We start from the raw sequence: 17196 nt of genomic DNA on the forward strand, positions 1-17196 counted from the left end.
CATTTAAGTAATAAAATATTAGCTTACGTGTAAATCTATACATTAACATAAAAATCTATGTGTAGTGCTGCAATGTTGTGGCCACGTGCTGAAGGGACCTGTGACTTCCTCTGTATTTCAACAAGCTTCACGTGTCGCTGGAGCAAAGTGCACCACGAAATAATGAGAACTCTTAATAACTACTTGTTCTGGATCATATCACCAAGTCATCAAAGAGACTGCAATTGGCAAACATGGCATTTCAAAAAAAGTTGCGCTACTGGGCCCAAAATTGAAACAAATCATAAGAACGCAGACTTATTAGTTTATTTATGACATAGCTAATCTCAAATAATACGGCTGGGAATCAAACCTCAAATCAGTGAGTTGACACTGCATATAGTGTAGAAAACTGTGAAGTACCTAAAGTTAGCATTGGATGTTTTGCCAGATCTTGTTTCTTAATTCTTTAAATCAGATATTTCCTGATTTAAGCGATAAGTTGTAATGTTTGATCAGTTTGGCTTGTTGTGTTAAATAAACTAAAATGACTCAAAGAAAACAGTATTTCCTATTTTCCTGATTCTTATTATTTGTACCCGAACTCAGATATCTTATTGACGGCAGTACAGTAAAAAAAACACACATCCCCGGATGGCAGGCTGCTCCTTTCTCTGAGGTTGAGCGGACATAGGTGGACGGCATGACTCGTGTGTGTGTGTGTGTGTGTGTGTGTGTGTGTGTGTGTGTGTGTGTGTGTGTGTGTGTGTGTGTGTCCTCTACTCACTGAGTCTCTTTGCCGCCTCCAAGGCCTCAGAAGCCGAGTCGGCCACATAGAAGCGTTGGACCGCCACGCCACTCTCTTGCATCAGCTTCTTGCTCTGGTACTCTTGCAGATTCAGCCATCTCTTGGGACTCGACCAGGTGCACTGGAGGGGGAGGAGGCAGAAGGAGTAATTGTGAGTATGAGTATCACCTAGTAAGTGAAAGATAGTTAAAAACAGTGCAATAAAAAGGGTACCGATGTCGAGTGTCAAACACCAAACAATAATGCCTGCCTCAAAGTTCACGGGCTACATCCTTTCCTCTCCTCCCTCCTCCTGTTTCTCCCCTGTCCTTCTCCTGTAATGAGGCAGGCACCCGGGCCTAAGCTGCAGGGCAGCTCTGAAGCAGTTTGCTCCATCAGCAGACACAGGCCGTGTCAGCTCCAGCTGTTGTTGCTATTAAAAGGAAATTGGCTTTTTAATGTGACGGCGAGACCGAGGCTGTATTAGAGTTACAATCCCTCCACAGTAGCGCACGCTGCTGTGTGCATGCGCCTGCGTCTGAGTGCACATACGGGCACACGCAAAATGTTTTCCCCAGGAAAATCTTCAGGGAGTCGTTAAGGAGAGAAAGGCCATTCAAGTAAAAGGGAAAACAAGGATTGAGAGGGAAATTATGGTTTGACAGTGAAGATTAAACTAACATGATGTTAACATCAGGATTGCGCAAGGTTTTGTTGCAGACTAAGTTAAACTGACCTCACCTTTGATCCACTGTAACTCTGCCTGTGCTACACAAGGCGCTCTGCATGAACATAAGGGGCACATCTGCACATTATAATGCAGACAATGGTGGCATCTTGTGATAGTCAATGCCACATCGATGCAGGAAAAATCTAAATGGTCCATCACTGTGCATGGATGGAGCACCACTGTGCTTAAGTCTGCACAGTCGATATTCTACTCTCGACAACAATCGTTCATTTTTTAAAAGTAGCCGCCCCCCAGTGGATTTAATGCTGAACAGTGGGAAAAATACATTTCTGTGGGGACAAAAAACAACCTAGAATATGGCAATAGCGTCAAGCAGTGCACCATGCTTTGCAATTGAATCGGCATCCTTTGTGATTTTTTTTTGAGAAAGCTGACAAAGATGGACAGACAGACTTGGCCAACTGTTACAAGAGGAACACGGTGGTACTGTAATATATTGAGAGAACCTTAGCAATAGGATCAAAGACTATGTGAATCTAAACACATCCCGTCCAGTCTTGTCATGTTGAAGACACAGGGTTTGTTTTGGCGGCTCCAAGAGCAACTAGCATTGAGCCGGTTCAAACCCCATGAAGAATAATGCAAGATGGATTCAAGAGCAACAAAGCAACATCAAGCAAAGCATCTTTTTCTTAAGACTCTACAGACAGCAAAAACATAAATGCTTGTGTGCATGTGTGTGCATGCAATGCGTGTGCCTTCTTAAGTCGCCTGTCACTCCATCATTCATGAGAGGGAAATATTAAGAAACATGGGTGCGAGTGTACTTGCTCAACATCTCTCAACCATTAAGTGATGCAGGAAGTGCATAGTAACCATAACTAACCTTTGGGCCTGATAGTTATTCGTGATTAAAGGCTAATGAGCTTGGCATGGCCACTCTAATGGGGCACAGCACTTTTTTCTGAATCAGGACCTAAGCACAATGATCAATGGGCCTCAACTGAAAACAAAACCCAATGATTGGTGATTCACAACTCATGCCAAAACCAAAGGCTCTCTGTGCCACAAAGTACACAGTATTAGCATGCTTTCTCCATTTCAACTCTCGGGAGAGCCTGTCGGGAGACTTCATTAGAGCCAAATGGGTTGTTTTCTAGAAAGAACAGCACATGTTGATCCAGATTGGCCTCTTCTCTCACATAACTCAATACAGTAATGAGGGGCATATGCGGGTCACCTCTGCAGTCTCGTCTGCGATACCATACTATTCATATGTTTCAGTTATTGCCGCTTGGACGTGTGCATGGCATTCGGAGCTGTGCTTGAAAGTCGATCTACCACGCCGGCGGATATTGATGAGACTCTCTCTGTTCAAAGGGGGGAGCAAGCAAATGAACTGCAGGATTGCATAAAAGTCTGCAGAGCAATATAAATAACAAGAAGAAAGATGATTAGAACAGCACATGGGGAAAAACTCAAACAGATTTGGACAAAATGGATCCGTCTGTCTGTTGGGCAAAATCTGGAGTCTGTGAGTGATGCAATCTTTACCTTTCTGCCTGCATGTCCACTTTTACGGAACATATCCCACAGCCTTAACAAGCCAAGCTGCAGAACAAGTTCTCTCTATTTTGTGGACTCATTTGACTGCTGTCAGCTACCTGCAGAGCCTCCTCTCCTAAAACATCCACTTCCCCTGCCATTTAAACTGTTTGCCTTGGGAGGATCAGCTCTGCTGCCTGGGTGCATGTCTCCATCAGTCAGTCAAGCTTTTGTTCTACCTTTGACGAAAGAAAATGGCAGATGAGAGCCTGTCACAGGAGCATGTTAGGCCTACTTTCAACATGAAGTGACACAAGATCACAGCGAGACATATTCACTGACAGGTCGGACAATTAGGATTAGCCTTTTCACTCTGACCCCACTCTGACGCTGGCAATGCGATCAAACGTTGCAGAGAAGTGAACAACAACACTCCAAACTAGATGTTTTACAACAATTCTGGTCCAAGCTTTTGCAATGTGAAACATTGAGACAAGAGTAAACAATCCATCAATGACGTCAATTAATGTCAAGTATGGCTTCACTGTTAGAGTAACTGAGGCTCAAGATAACATCAGCAGGATAAGTCCCCTGCCGGCTGCAGGCTACGTCACGACTAGTCCATGCATCCCTAATTTATCCAACAATTATTTATAAAATTGCTTGGAAACGTTAATGTGATCTGAACACAAAGTTAAAATAAGTAAGCCTACGTACAACAGTTTGGTACTCCTGGCACATTTCATCACAAGAAATCCATTGCAAACAGAAGTGAAATCATGGGAGCCAATCCCCCCAAAAAACGTCTGAGCAAGGTTGAGAATAGAGAAAACACTCACTAGACTCAAAAAGCATCCCAATGTGACCTGAAAGCCGCTGACATTTTCTAAACAGAAAAGTCTCATAAAATCCAAACTGCTAACAAAATAAGGGCCCACATTTCTAGAGAAATATGCAGCAATCATGTAAATCTGCCATTAGCATTCCCAAAACAGCAAACTAGGACAAACCAATACATATCAATTAAAACGGCTCCCCTGTCACCCAGAAAAAGGGAGGAGTGGGAATGAGGAGGGAAAAGAGCGCCGCAGAGTTCCCAAAATAACAGCTGCTGCTGACTGGAGGAGTCAAGTGGGGCTGGAGGTGTCCCTCCAGGCTCTGGCAGTTACCTTGGGCAAAACACCAAGGAATGGGAAGGCACCAGAGCACTTCTTATTGTGTAGCAGAGCCACACACAGTTTGCATCAAAGACGCCACTAACAACAATTCCACCTCATATGCAGCCTGCATTTCTTCTGCTGTCTGCTGATGGCCTACCTATAATGTTGGCAACAGCTGTAAATCATTATCAAAATATATCGATAATCAAAAACCTTTTTTAATTAACACTTCAAAATAAATACATTTACTAATTCCTTTACAGAAAAACAAAAGGATCAAAAAGAAATAATTGCTGCAGAGACAATATTTAGAAAATTTCTGGTGACAGTTTGGCAAAAATGGTTCATTATATAACCACTTAGAGTAGCCTAGTTTGAGGTATTTACTTCACACAACTTGTTTTTGTGTTGCCTTCATCTCCAATCTACCACTTCAAATTCAACATTAGTACATAACTACAAATATATGGAAAACATTAGCAGCTGAGTGTGTAATTTTAAATAAAATCTAAAGAATAATTACATTTGTAATATAAATGGCATAGACATAGACAGTAACTCTAGTCTTCTATATCATCATGTTTTAACGTTGTTACACTTATATTTCCAAGTTTCTTGTTTTTAATTCATTTCATGAGTATCAAAGCTGAAGGTAATGTTCCACATTGTGGACAACTGAGCTCTTCAACTAATGAATCATAGCAAATGTGCCACACTTGACTTGATCATTTTTAATATGCCATCATAACTAGAACCATAATAACTCCAGAATCTAAATATTTTCAGTCCGCATGCTAAAGGCATGTAATAGATGCGTTTATTTTTTTTACTATGTTCAAAGTGCATGAAGTAGCACTTGGCTGACACATTCACCTACTTTGTTTGTGAGTGTTCAGGTCATATCACTAGATGGGAAGCAAAAATAAACATGGATTATGATAATACTATGATAAAGCGATGAGTTATTGTAAATGTCTACAAGCGAATCACAAGCCCCGTGTGATTCATTAGAATCGTTCCTCTTTTGCCTCAACCTTTTAACATGGGCAGGAATTCCTGACTGCTTGACTAATAATAATAATAATAATAATAATAATAATAATAATAATAATAATACAGTATCATTAAAAAGATGAAGTGAGGCTTGGTATTACTGCAGCTGTTTGTGAAATCTGTCATGGTGAATGCCGAAACACAAGGCACATCTGGCTCGTCACCTTCCAGAGGTAAACACTGAATAAGAAAACAGGCAGCATTCTTGTTGCTTTACCTGGCAACACATTCTGGAAGAGATGCTCATTATTTATAAAAATAGATCTTAACCCATAAAACAACCCAACATGCTGCATCTCTAATTAGAAGAAACCATCCTCCAAAACATCATTGGAAGTGTTAAAGAACATTACAACACTTTCAAAGTGTGAGGTGATATTCCAGGCTTCCAGGATAACAAAAAGGACAAGTCCATTTCCCGGGAGGCTGCGTTAAAAATATATATATATTTATCTGGTTCTGGGGCAATGAGGTGGGTAAGCTGTAAGAATTTTGTCAAATTACATCCCTCTGCATTTACAGTGCATTCTCCCATTGCCCACAATACACACTACCAACACTAATGCACTGAGCCAAATGACTATAAGCTCTCATGCAAGTTTGAATTTTATTTCTGGAGAGAATATACTTTCTATATTCTTTTTTATATATATATATATATATATATATATATATATATATATATATATATATATATATATATATATATATATATATATATATATATATTTCAGTAAGCCAGCATATAGTACCCATTAAGGAAAGCACAGAGTTAATAACTCGTTAATAACTCGTTAATAACAGCTAGCTAGCTGTTACAATGTGGGATGTAGCTTAATTGAGGAGTTTCAATGAATGTATTTTTATTCATTCTTTTCTGTGAAACATTATTTCTATAAATGTGGTGTTCACTTTAAGCTCCAAGTTTGCACACATCCAACACTGTTGCCTCAAATTTTCTTTGGTTACCTTGGTAGTTGCTAACATCAACACATGGCAGATTTCACTTTAAATTACATCCATTAATAATATAGCAAACACTTTGTTTCTATCTGTATATGACATGGTCAATGAAGTCTGAACAAATAACCCTGATCATGTATATTTCCGTTTGTCATATTTATTCTTGTTAGTTCCCATAAACTCCTGTTGATTCCCATGAAAAGTTTCCACCTCGAAGACTCATTTCCAGTCGCCACTGCCCACAGTTAAAAAAAGGCCCAGAAAATACTTACATAAAAGGAATTCTGTGGTTCTTCGATAAAAAGTTAATAATATGAGAATTATAATATGAATTATAACGATTTGCCATAGTTCGAATAGATATATCACATTAAAAGATCCCTCCGGAGTCCCTTAGAAGAAAGTGGTGTGCTAAGTGGTAAATGGCAGTATTGCAGCAAGGCGGACAAGCAGCTGGCCTGCAGTCCCCTGAGCCCCTCTCTCTACAGTAATTATCATCAGCAGCACTCTGGAGACAAGCCTACCAGTCTTTATACCCAACTACTGTTCTACTTTAAAAAAAACACACACACACACGCACACACACACACACGCACGGGTCCGAGAAGCCATAAATATTCACAGCAAACTCCTCGACACACAAAAGCACTCAAGATCTTCCTCATGAGTGCATCCAAGTGACGGGAAGTGGGACGCAGTGGCAGGAGAGAGTCGGAGCGGCGACGACAAACAGCTATATTCTCCATTAATATATGGAGATGATGAGAAACAAGGCAGCGCACCCATTTAAGGAGCAGGTTTCTGCAAATCAATAAAGACAGGATTTCTCAGTAACATTAATGCCGTGGAACACAAACAGAAAGAAACATCAAGGAGCAAATTGGAAAAGCAAGCATTCACATTGGGAATGAATCAATGAGCAGAGCTCTGTCTCCTTTCACTTTCTTTTCAAATTAGCCATTAGCACATGAATCTCCAGCAGGTGAAAACATGCCAACACTAAACCCATGGAGACATTCAGTATTACTCTCCATCATGTTTTACACCCTTCCAACTGCATTTTGCTTTTAATGCAACAAAATGCTAATGGAGGCAGAGGAGAAAGAAGTCATATTGAGGAAGAACTTTTTCCGTGAAAGAATGTTTCTTTCAGCTGGCTTGCAGCAAGAGTCTTGACATTCAGAGAGTGATCACAAAATGTCACGGAAATACACTGTAGCTGAGGTGGATTCTCTCTTTTTTTCTCCTTAGGGAGGGTTTGAAGCCAAAAACAAAAGTCCTGCTCTCAGTCAAAACTTTATGGTGATTTTGATGGTTTTAATCAAAAGGTATTTTATATACAGGAAACATACATACATACATGCATGCATGCACTATGTATGTAAATATATATAAAAATATGTCCTGTTCATTGAAATTCAAGCAACCTATGAATTTTAAAATCTGATTCACAAAAGAAACATGTAATGTGCTCATATTGTCTCCTAATGTGGACATTTACTTTGATAATTAGTGTTTTTAAAACACTCACATTAAAGTGCCCCTGTCAATTATCTTAGTAAAATGCATTACTCTGTTGAGGTGATCGACACAAAAAATATATATTTTAGGAAAGAAAATAGATAATTAAAATAACAATGGTCCCAACACAAAAACATTCAAAACAATGCATCATAAATACAATTTGACCACAAAAGAATGTTGAGGAAAGTTGCAAAACCAACCAAAAAAAGACCCAAACTCACAAAAGGCAATTTAGTTTCACTAAATTGTGTTAACATAAGTAAAAAGAGAAGAAAAAAAGAAAAGAGGACTCTTTGGAACATTAAAATGTGCTGAATAAAGAATGTCACCATGCGGCTTCACAAGGCACTCACAAAGACGCGGAGAGGACAGACAGTGCTACGACAGCAGCTGCATCAGATTGCAAAGTCCTTGTCGCAGCTGTACTGATCCACGAGTCGCACTGAAGGACAAAATGATGGTGTAGTCACCGCTACTCCCAAAGCACTTCTTCGGCAGGCCCATATGGTATTCAGCACTTGCATCGTGCAACATCAGGACTTCTCCTAAGAGGCACAAAATTGTGCAGTCTCATGTTTGGTTGAGAGCAGCATGCACAATGTCAAACTGCACTTGTTGTGAGGAGTGTCATCACAGTGAGGGGATGTCTGATCGTGGCACTTTCCAAAGTCATTCCAAGACATGCATGCCACTACTCTGCCGCTTGCCCTTCTGTTAAACTTAAGGAGTCAATATCCTAGGGCGAGTTGTCTTTATCACTATGAGAGAGGGGAACAATGTCAAAAAGTCACCATCTGACAGACTAGTTCTGCCTCCCTTGGAAATTTATGAGAGCCATAAGCCTTAATTTACAAGGGAAGGTTACAAAGCAGGCAATCACCTTTGATCAGGCCCATAAACAGCAGCCAGTCAATGCTGCACTCCTCGTTAATCCGTCACTCAAAAAATCCGAAGGGTTGACACCGCGGGTCAAAAAACGCATTTGTTTCTGGAAGTGACGCCTGACAGGACCCAGACAATAGTGACTGAAGAAGTGATTCTGCTGCCATGACAGTTGGCAACACCCGGGAAACATCATCTCTGAAAACAGGCTATTTATCTAACTGGGGACATCAGTGGTTTCAACCATCCAGGCCACACCATCTTTTATTTATGCCGAGAAAGAATACATCCTAACGTTGATTATATCATCTAACTATTATAAAGCAAGATGATAAGTAGGTAAATGCAATGATTATTTTGATAACTCAGCATGCGATTGTGTATATGTAAGGTGTTTTGTGATACTAAAATTATTAAAATGATCGTGATCTTGAGTTCACCTTTATTACACAGCGTAAAAACAGGGACACAAAAGAACAAACACCCAGGCCTACATGATAGAGTTGAGATGATTAATCTACTGACAAAATATCAATTTGAAAGATTATTTTTTTACTTCTACAATAGTGAATGGAATATTTTGGGGGTTAAACATTTGAATACATCTCCGTCGGCTCTGGGCATTTTTCACAATTTACTGTCATTATATAGACAGCAATTATTTGATTAAGCTAGAAAATAATGAGTAGATTCATCTATAATGAGAAAAAGTCATTATGTGCAGCTCTTCCTGGCCTTTTCCAAGCTGTGTTTTCTTTGAACCTACAGTACGCAGCGCTCCGCTAGATGAACTACATCAGTGGACTCTGATTGATGGTGTGGAAGACACATGCAAAGTGGTTGCTGCTGCATGAGCCAATCAATACCTTATAGGACACCTGAACAAGAGCCTCCATCACTCCTCAGGATAATAATGAAAGTAACAAATGACTTCATGCAGTTTATAGATTAAAGGAGTTTACAGATTATAGGAACAGTTTATACATTATGAATGAAGATAAAGCCTCATGTAGAGCTGCATTAAGGAAGTAAAGGACACTTTGGATTCAGAATATACCTGGAGCACCAGACGCCATCCCACTCACACAGAGGCTATCGTCATTAACAAGTCTCAATGGCTGGACAAAGTGAAGCTCCAATAGGGGGAACTCTCAATAAATCAATCCAGGATGAATTGCTAAGAGGTCAATGCTGTTGCTTCTGAGGCTAGGGAGCAACTTTACACAAACATATTACATTTTAAAAAGAAAATCCTCCGAGTCATTGTCCTTCTGATGACCACCAGGTATTCCTCTCCAACCTACCTTCGTGGATTTTTTCTTCAATTGCCAGAACAAAAATCACAAGCATCACGGAAAAATAAAAGCAGACTTTTCACAGTAAATAAATCCATCAAAGAAGACAATCGAGTGGATTCTCAGTCCACTTGGTCCACTACAGCTCAACAACTCTTGGATGGGTTGCGATGACATTTAGGAAAATTTGAAACCGACATACATAACTCCAAGACAATAAATCCTCATGACTTTGGTGATCCCAGACTTTCCATCTTCACCATCATCAGGTCAAATTTGTAATACCTGACTAAATACCTACAAATATTTGACAATTCCATCAGCCTCAGCTGTACTTTGTGTTTAGTAATAAATGCCTATTGTTAGCAAGCCAACAGACTGTTAACCCCAATCTCTTCCCCTGCCTGAAACAACAAACCCAAAATGAAATCAGTAAAGCTCCTCAACCATAATGTCTATATTATCTGGTCTTCTGTGAAAGATAAAAAGCTAAAGAATATGGATTAGTTGTAAGTAAACCGTATTTATCCCAGACAAAATGGAGATACAACAAAGGAAAAAATAAGATTTTCATCCTCTCCTCCTACTCTTGGACTTCAACTGTAACTATAAATATGATAATACAATAAAATAAAGACTATAGCTAAATGACGGGTTGCTCGTTTTAAGGAGGTTAATGATTACATCTGCTAAACATTGGCATGTTAGCATGCCGATGTTAGCACTGAGCTCCAAGCATTGCATTGCTTAAGTACGGCCTTACAGAGTCACCAGCATGGAAGAGGACTGCTTGATGTGCACGGGGTCACTGGAAGCAGCTTGGTTAGGTGAATTCACAGTTGTTATTTTGTTTTTTAGTTTTACATTTGGGCATCTGGTGCTTTTGTCCGTTTTAATTTTTGTTGGATTTACTTTCTTAAAGAACACTGTTCAGTGCTGTGTAGCAGTAACATATATTTTCAGTACACATTAAACCATTTAGAATGATAATGTTTTTTGAGCACTTAATCCGATAGAGCTGGCTCAAAGCAGTGCATTTTGGTCTAAACTGCCAACCACAGCGAGTGGACTACGGCAGCTTTGAATATTTCATATTACACAGTAGTATCCCCAGATGTCTGGTGAGGTTAAAATCCTCATTACTTGTCATGGCCAGACCCTAACCCCTTTGAAATGACACAGCCTTATTAGTGACGAAAAATTACTGCCGAGTTAATTAACCAGAATGCTCCTTAGGGGGCATTATCAAATGTTTAAGAAATTAACAGATTGCCAGTTCACCAACTCCATGTAATTGATTTGTTCCCATTCAGGTTATGAACTCGTCTATTTTCCCCATCCATTTAGCTAACCATCCGGGAAGAATTTAAAAGGGAACTTTATAGCGTCCACATCCGTGAGCACGGGCTGAATCGAAGAGAACCGTACTCAGAGCGACTATCAAAATGATCGTCATACTTATTGCGGTGGAATGTTTTTCTGCTAATGAGGCGGCAGTTTTATACTTGGTTGTAACTCACGAATACAGGCTGCCTTGCAATTAGACAAGCCCTATGTGGTGAGCCGTGAGAGAGGCGACACGCAGTAAAGCAAATGGAGGAGGCAAAGAAGCAGAGTTGATGTGGATTTTCTGCATAAACAGGCCGGTGTGAATCACAGGCATATTTCCATGGAAAGCCAGCCGTGTAACAAGAGCATGCCTCATGAAGCATTAGCGGGCTAATTCAGAGTGCCAACTAGCCTGGTCTCCTTTAATTACTGAAGTACTTGAGTATTGATGGCAGGAGTTCCTCTCTCTGTCCTCAGCTTTGGCACCGCCTCCATAGATTTGGATGAGAAGTAATGGCAGAGATTGTCAGGGATGGAATACTGGTTAAACCGAAGGCCACTTTGCCGTTTGGTCCGACGGCACCATCATGACTCATCCCTACAAATGTAACGCCACGTGTTAATCGACTGCCTTCACACTATTAAAATTACTATGCATTCACAATCATTCGCCTTTACTTTCTGTTAGTCAGCAACAGAAAAGGTGTTTAGTGTTGAATGATGATATCAAAATCATGTTTGCCATTCAGCTACGAAGCAAAAAATAGAGACAAAAGAGACGTGTGGCACAAGATGTACGTTTTGCTCCTGTCCCTACTACCCACTTGTAGCTTTTCATTAGTGTTTTCATGATACTGAAATTTCCAGAGTTGCCGACACGCAATGAATGACAGGGTTGCAAAATCCCCGTCATGGCCTAACATGACAGCTGTGTAAACCGCCACTTTCATTAACATATTGGTTGCATAGGTGACAGAGTACAGTACACTATCGAGATAATTCATGGGAAACACTGAAAGCTATAAATCGGCAACCTCGACCAGCACATGATTGCATACAACCGGTGCCAATGAGATAAGTGACGAGAAGACGGCACTGAGTGAGCGAGTTTCACATATTCAGAATCGATATGTATTGAAAACAATCAAATATGTTGTGCAACACTCATTATCTGTCCTTGCCCCTTCAAAAGATAAGGTCGTGCCCAGAACCATTAAGAGTATGATGAGAAAAAATGACATGTGCCTGTTAGAGAGCTGGTAATAGAACAGAGGTGCAGAGACAGAGGCGGGAGCAGTAGAGCATGGCTCTAGGATTTAGATCAGTGAGACAGATTTGCATCATTGGCAGGTCTTTAGGCAGGGCAGGTCTAATCTCCTGCAGACAGGCTTAAGAAAGGAAAACCTGACTGTTGTGTCTCTACAGATAGGGATTTCAGTAATTAGCAGAGTTAATAAGAGAGGGTGTACAGAGTCACATTCAAAGGTGTCGAGTCAAAGGGGTAGATAACGCAGTAATGAGGAGACGGCCATACAAGGATGTGCATCTACATCAAGGTTCACCCCTATTTGCATCCAAGTCCACATGTATGACCTTGGATGCGGGAATCTACCCTGGAGCCAAATGTATGATCGGCTAACGCAACATCAGCAACCGTGGGCGCTACAGGAGGGTGATCCTGTGCCTTGGCTGGTTCATGGTTCTATCGAAAAAGGCAAATAACGTTTAACGTGATATGTTTTGCACCGCTTTTATTATCATGGCAACCCTGTTTGGGACAAACAAACTTGCTGGTATAATTTGAACATCCAAGGCTGTAATCGGAGAGTACTACAGGTGTTTGCAGACAATTGACTACTTTTAGAGTAGCTGTTTTTTTTATTGACGTCTTTATTCCCACCAGCGATGTTGCGCTCTAACACATTGTGTACATTTACACTGCAACACTGCCGTCACTGTTTTTAACGACACAAAAAGCATAGAATCGCGATGCCGGATTGACCCTGTTGAAATTCCCTCAGATTGATGAGGGCCAAGTCTTGAAAAAAAAAAATACAAAAGTTCACAGAGAGCGGCCCCTGGCAAACTCAATTATGAACTCCAAATCACACTTACGATACGTTTGAAGGCCTAATTTCAAAGATGATGGATGAGCTAGTATGGCAGCTGAACGTAATCTTCAACATATTGCACTTTTAATGAATTACAGCTGTCAGCCATCACTGACAGTGTTTTCTCAACTCATTTTCAGCGTCACTCCCACTTCTTCCTCATTATCTGCACTCGAACAACAGCAGAAGTTAAGCTAATAGGTGTGCATTCACTCATTGCATTCCCCGTTTCAGAGGCTGCCAACATTTCCTAATGACTGCAGCCCTTCTAAATTATTGAAAATGTCTAAGCACCTCACCAGCTACAGAAATGGCTATTAACCTTGGTGAAGCGATATTCAAATCCAGTTAGAGCTAACTTCGTCCTCCAGTATTCCTTGCGGGGAGGAAATGTAAATGTGTTCTTGCTGAGACAGATGGGGAAGCCGCCCGTCGTTTGAAGTTCCAGCAAAAGAAGTCGTTGCAAGAGGAGGGCCCTCCACCCCCCTCTGTAAAATATTCAGGACCTTCCCAGTGTGCTCCCTTCAAACCACGCTGGGCCTCGACACTGTTGGGTTATTGCTAAGCAGGAACACCTTACAAGAGAAGAAACTTAGCAAGCGTTTACAAATTCAGCGACAGTGAAAAACAGCCTGAGGATTATCTCGCAGTGCAGACAAGAATTCAGGAGATTTAATTAATGCGTGAGTGAGTGTGAGAGAGAGAAAGAGAGAGACAGCATCCCACTCCCCCTTAAAGAGCATCATGGAGCCTAACCATTTGAATATTATTGTGATGTCCTTTGCATTGTTGTTGACAAATCATCGCAAATTGAATTCCTCAGCTTAGCTGACACTGTCAAAGCCGATTTGATTCTGTTGCAGAGATACCCAGCTGTCAATCAGCTCAGGTCTCTGATAAACCAGAGAGAATCCTTGAGAGAGAGAGGTAATGGAAGAGAGGGACAGCAACCAGTAAATGTGAGATTCGTAGGTTTTGCAAAAGTTTACTTTTTAAGAGCATGCCACTGCATACAACAGAGTAAAATAAGACATTTCGGGAACACTCTACTTCCCGATTCCTGCATATTGCATGCATCTATAGCTGATGTATGAACACGGTACAGAGTAGGGAAATACATCTCATGCCTATGGCGTAGCAGCGTCCTGCACATTTCTCCACTCAACAAGCCATTCTGGTCCTCTGCTGTTTTCTACGGAGCTAATATGCTAATATGAATTTAACTTAACTAACTTTTACACAGTCCTTATAATCTCTACACATACACACACATATATATAATCTTTATTTGAGACCTGAAATTACCTCTCAACCTAATTGGGTCACCCTTGGCCTTCATAGCAGCCTTCACGGTCATCTGAACATTGATTGGTAATGTAGTTTTCAGTATGCGTTGTACACACTTGGCTGGACCAATGTTTACAGTGTCAACCGGTTCCTGCTCTAATTTATCCTCCAAATCCAGACATCTGCACTAAAGTTACAAACATTTACACGGACACAAATCCAATAAAGAACAGATCTTGATAGCTGACTGAGAACAAACATGATATACGTGTTCAGTTCTCCTGAAGCTTTTAAATGTATGAGGAAAACACAACTCTGCTTTCTTCTCAGCATTTTGTTTGTTAGTCAATCCGAGGCGGTGTTTTGCTATATTTCGGATTCCTTTTCGTGGATCATGCAGAGTTGTTGTTTCATTACGCTTTTAATCATTAGTTCCCAACGCTTTGTTTGCAGAAGAGATGATTACAATGCAACTGTAATCATTCGCCATTGTGTACAAACCTAATCTGTCGCACACAGACACTGGAGAATCAAAGTGCAAGAGCTAACCTTTTGGTTGTGGTGTTATCTACAGTTAGAAAACTTTGAGCTTTGTCCCGGTAGCAGCGTTGTGTGATGTTCACGGAGAGAGGATGAATGTGCTGTTAATAATGAACCATAGGCTCACACAGTGTAGAAGTAGTATTACAACACGCACGCACGCACGCACACAAAAGTCAATGTCAAGAGTGTCAGATAAATGCTGCACTTATCCTTTCGTAACATCAGTGAAGAGGGACATGTTCCTATGTACAGCTGGTGTCGAGTGAATTAATTAGAAGAGCAGCAGTCGTCACGTGATGTCACGAAGTGAACAGAAACTTTGATCTGTCAAACCTCTCTGCTCAGACATGCTAACCTGAGAGCCACGTAGCTCCACAAACAGCTCCACGAGAACATGACAGCGGACACAAACATGGCGGAACACACCCGCGCGAGGCGGGACCGGCTTTGCCAGCAACGCACGCGGTGACAGTACCTTGAGTTTGTCCAGGAGTAAGTGCTTCGAGGTTGCTGTTCTCAGTCCTCTTGCTGCAGCCTGGGATGCCATGGAAGCCGCCATGTTGACACGGAAGAGAGAGAAAGAGAGAGAGAGATGACGTCGGGAGCACGTGCGAGTTCACGCGGAGCCGCTCATAGGGCATCTGGGAAGACGTGGGCGGTGCTTGAAGTGTGTGCACGCCCAGTGCGCGTGTAGGGTGATGTTTAAAGTACAGTACCGTAGACATGTACAGTAGTAGTAGAGTTTGAAATATACAACGAGCCTACTTAATCCAATGAGAAATGTGTATGTCTGAAAATCCAGGCTACAATGCAATTAAAATGTTATCACCACATGGTCCATATCTGTTTTCTCTTATTATGTATATTATATGTAGTCTTTTGTTCCTTGAATGTTGCATTTTTGTATTTGTTTAAATGTATGCAACAATGCATTTAAAAAAAGGAAAGAACATTTCTGTTCTGCAAGGTCATACAGTACAGCTATATCCAAGGAAATCAAGTTCATGTTAAGGTCATCTGTGGGTTTTACGGACCTGTGGAATCGTTTACATTCTGAAATTACACTCATATTCCATGTGGATTTCATAAACCTGGTTATAATATGTTTTTATATGAGTCAAAAGTTTAATTTGACTGTTTTAAACACCAAAGTAAAATGATTTTGTATTTCTCCACCATACATATATTCTTGGAATTGGAGAGAAGGTAGATCACTATTTAGAGAGCTGGAATTAGCAGAAAGTGTATTTACCAGACACTACAGCAACAATTATATTGTTTACCTTGTGAGTCTGTGTGTGGCTAAAGGCCAAAAAAAGCATGTCTACAAGTGGTTTTTAGTACTTTGCCAGCAGTTTATATTTATGTCTGTCTCTCTGTGGACAGTTGTTGTCACCACAATAACGTCACCACGTTTTAAGATGCAGTCACATGACTTTACTGGTGTGAAGCTAAAAGTAAAGGTGGCGTTCAAAGATAGGTGCTTTAAGTAGTCGAAGAAAGGTGGCCGAAGGGAAAACATTTTTTAACTTGATATCACTGTAAAAATGACCTGTTGTGACCTCAAGGATAATCACAACCCCATGAGTATATGTTGATGCTCGTACTTTTGTACTTTTATTAAAATGTTTTTTAAGGTAGGACTTTAATTTGTGTCAAACTGTAATATTGCTACTATTACTTAAATAAACAATCTGACTACTTTTTCCAACACTGTTTGGAGAAAATTTGAGTTTTGCTGATTAATGTGTCTTAATAACCCGTGAAATAAAATAAAAAGGTTGTTAATTCATTATTTCAATAACTGATTCATTAATTTGACAGTGAGGTTGGCAAATTGTTTGGATGTTGGTTTTCTTAATGGAGGGTTTATAATTTGGGAAAACCAACTATACGTTGTCTTTGTTGCTATTTAATTCTGTAAAACAGTCAGAATGAATATTTGTCAATGTAATAGAGGATAAATATTCAAATCGAGTCCATGCTAAAAGCCCAACATTGGTCTTGAATGTCTGAGGCGCTCCACCTCCATCCAGTTCGTGACCTT

General features: G+C 40.5%; 1 protein-coding gene across 1 annotated transcript in view; it reads right to left on the bottom strand.

Annotated features, from left to right (window-relative positions):
• suclg2 (succinate-CoA ligase GDP-forming subunit beta) overlaps positions 1-15783 on the bottom strand; it is a gene marked incomplete at its 5' end in the record, with an annotated part of 85802 nt that extends 70019 nt beyond the window's left edge. The window contains 3 exon segments of the mRNA XM_079217880.1: positions 767-908; positions 15625-15765; positions 15769-15783. Of these exon segments, the coding sequence (XP_079074006.1) occupies positions 767-908; positions 15625-15765; positions 15769-15783 (298 nt within the window).
• Positions 15784-17196: the final 1413 nt, after the last annotated feature.

Source organism: Taurulus bubalis, assembly GCF_910589615.1.
Source record: "Taurulus bubalis genome assembly, chromosome: 5".
Taxonomy (NCBI): domain Eukaryota; kingdom Metazoa; phylum Chordata; class Actinopteri; order Perciformes; family Cottidae; genus Taurulus; species Taurulus bubalis.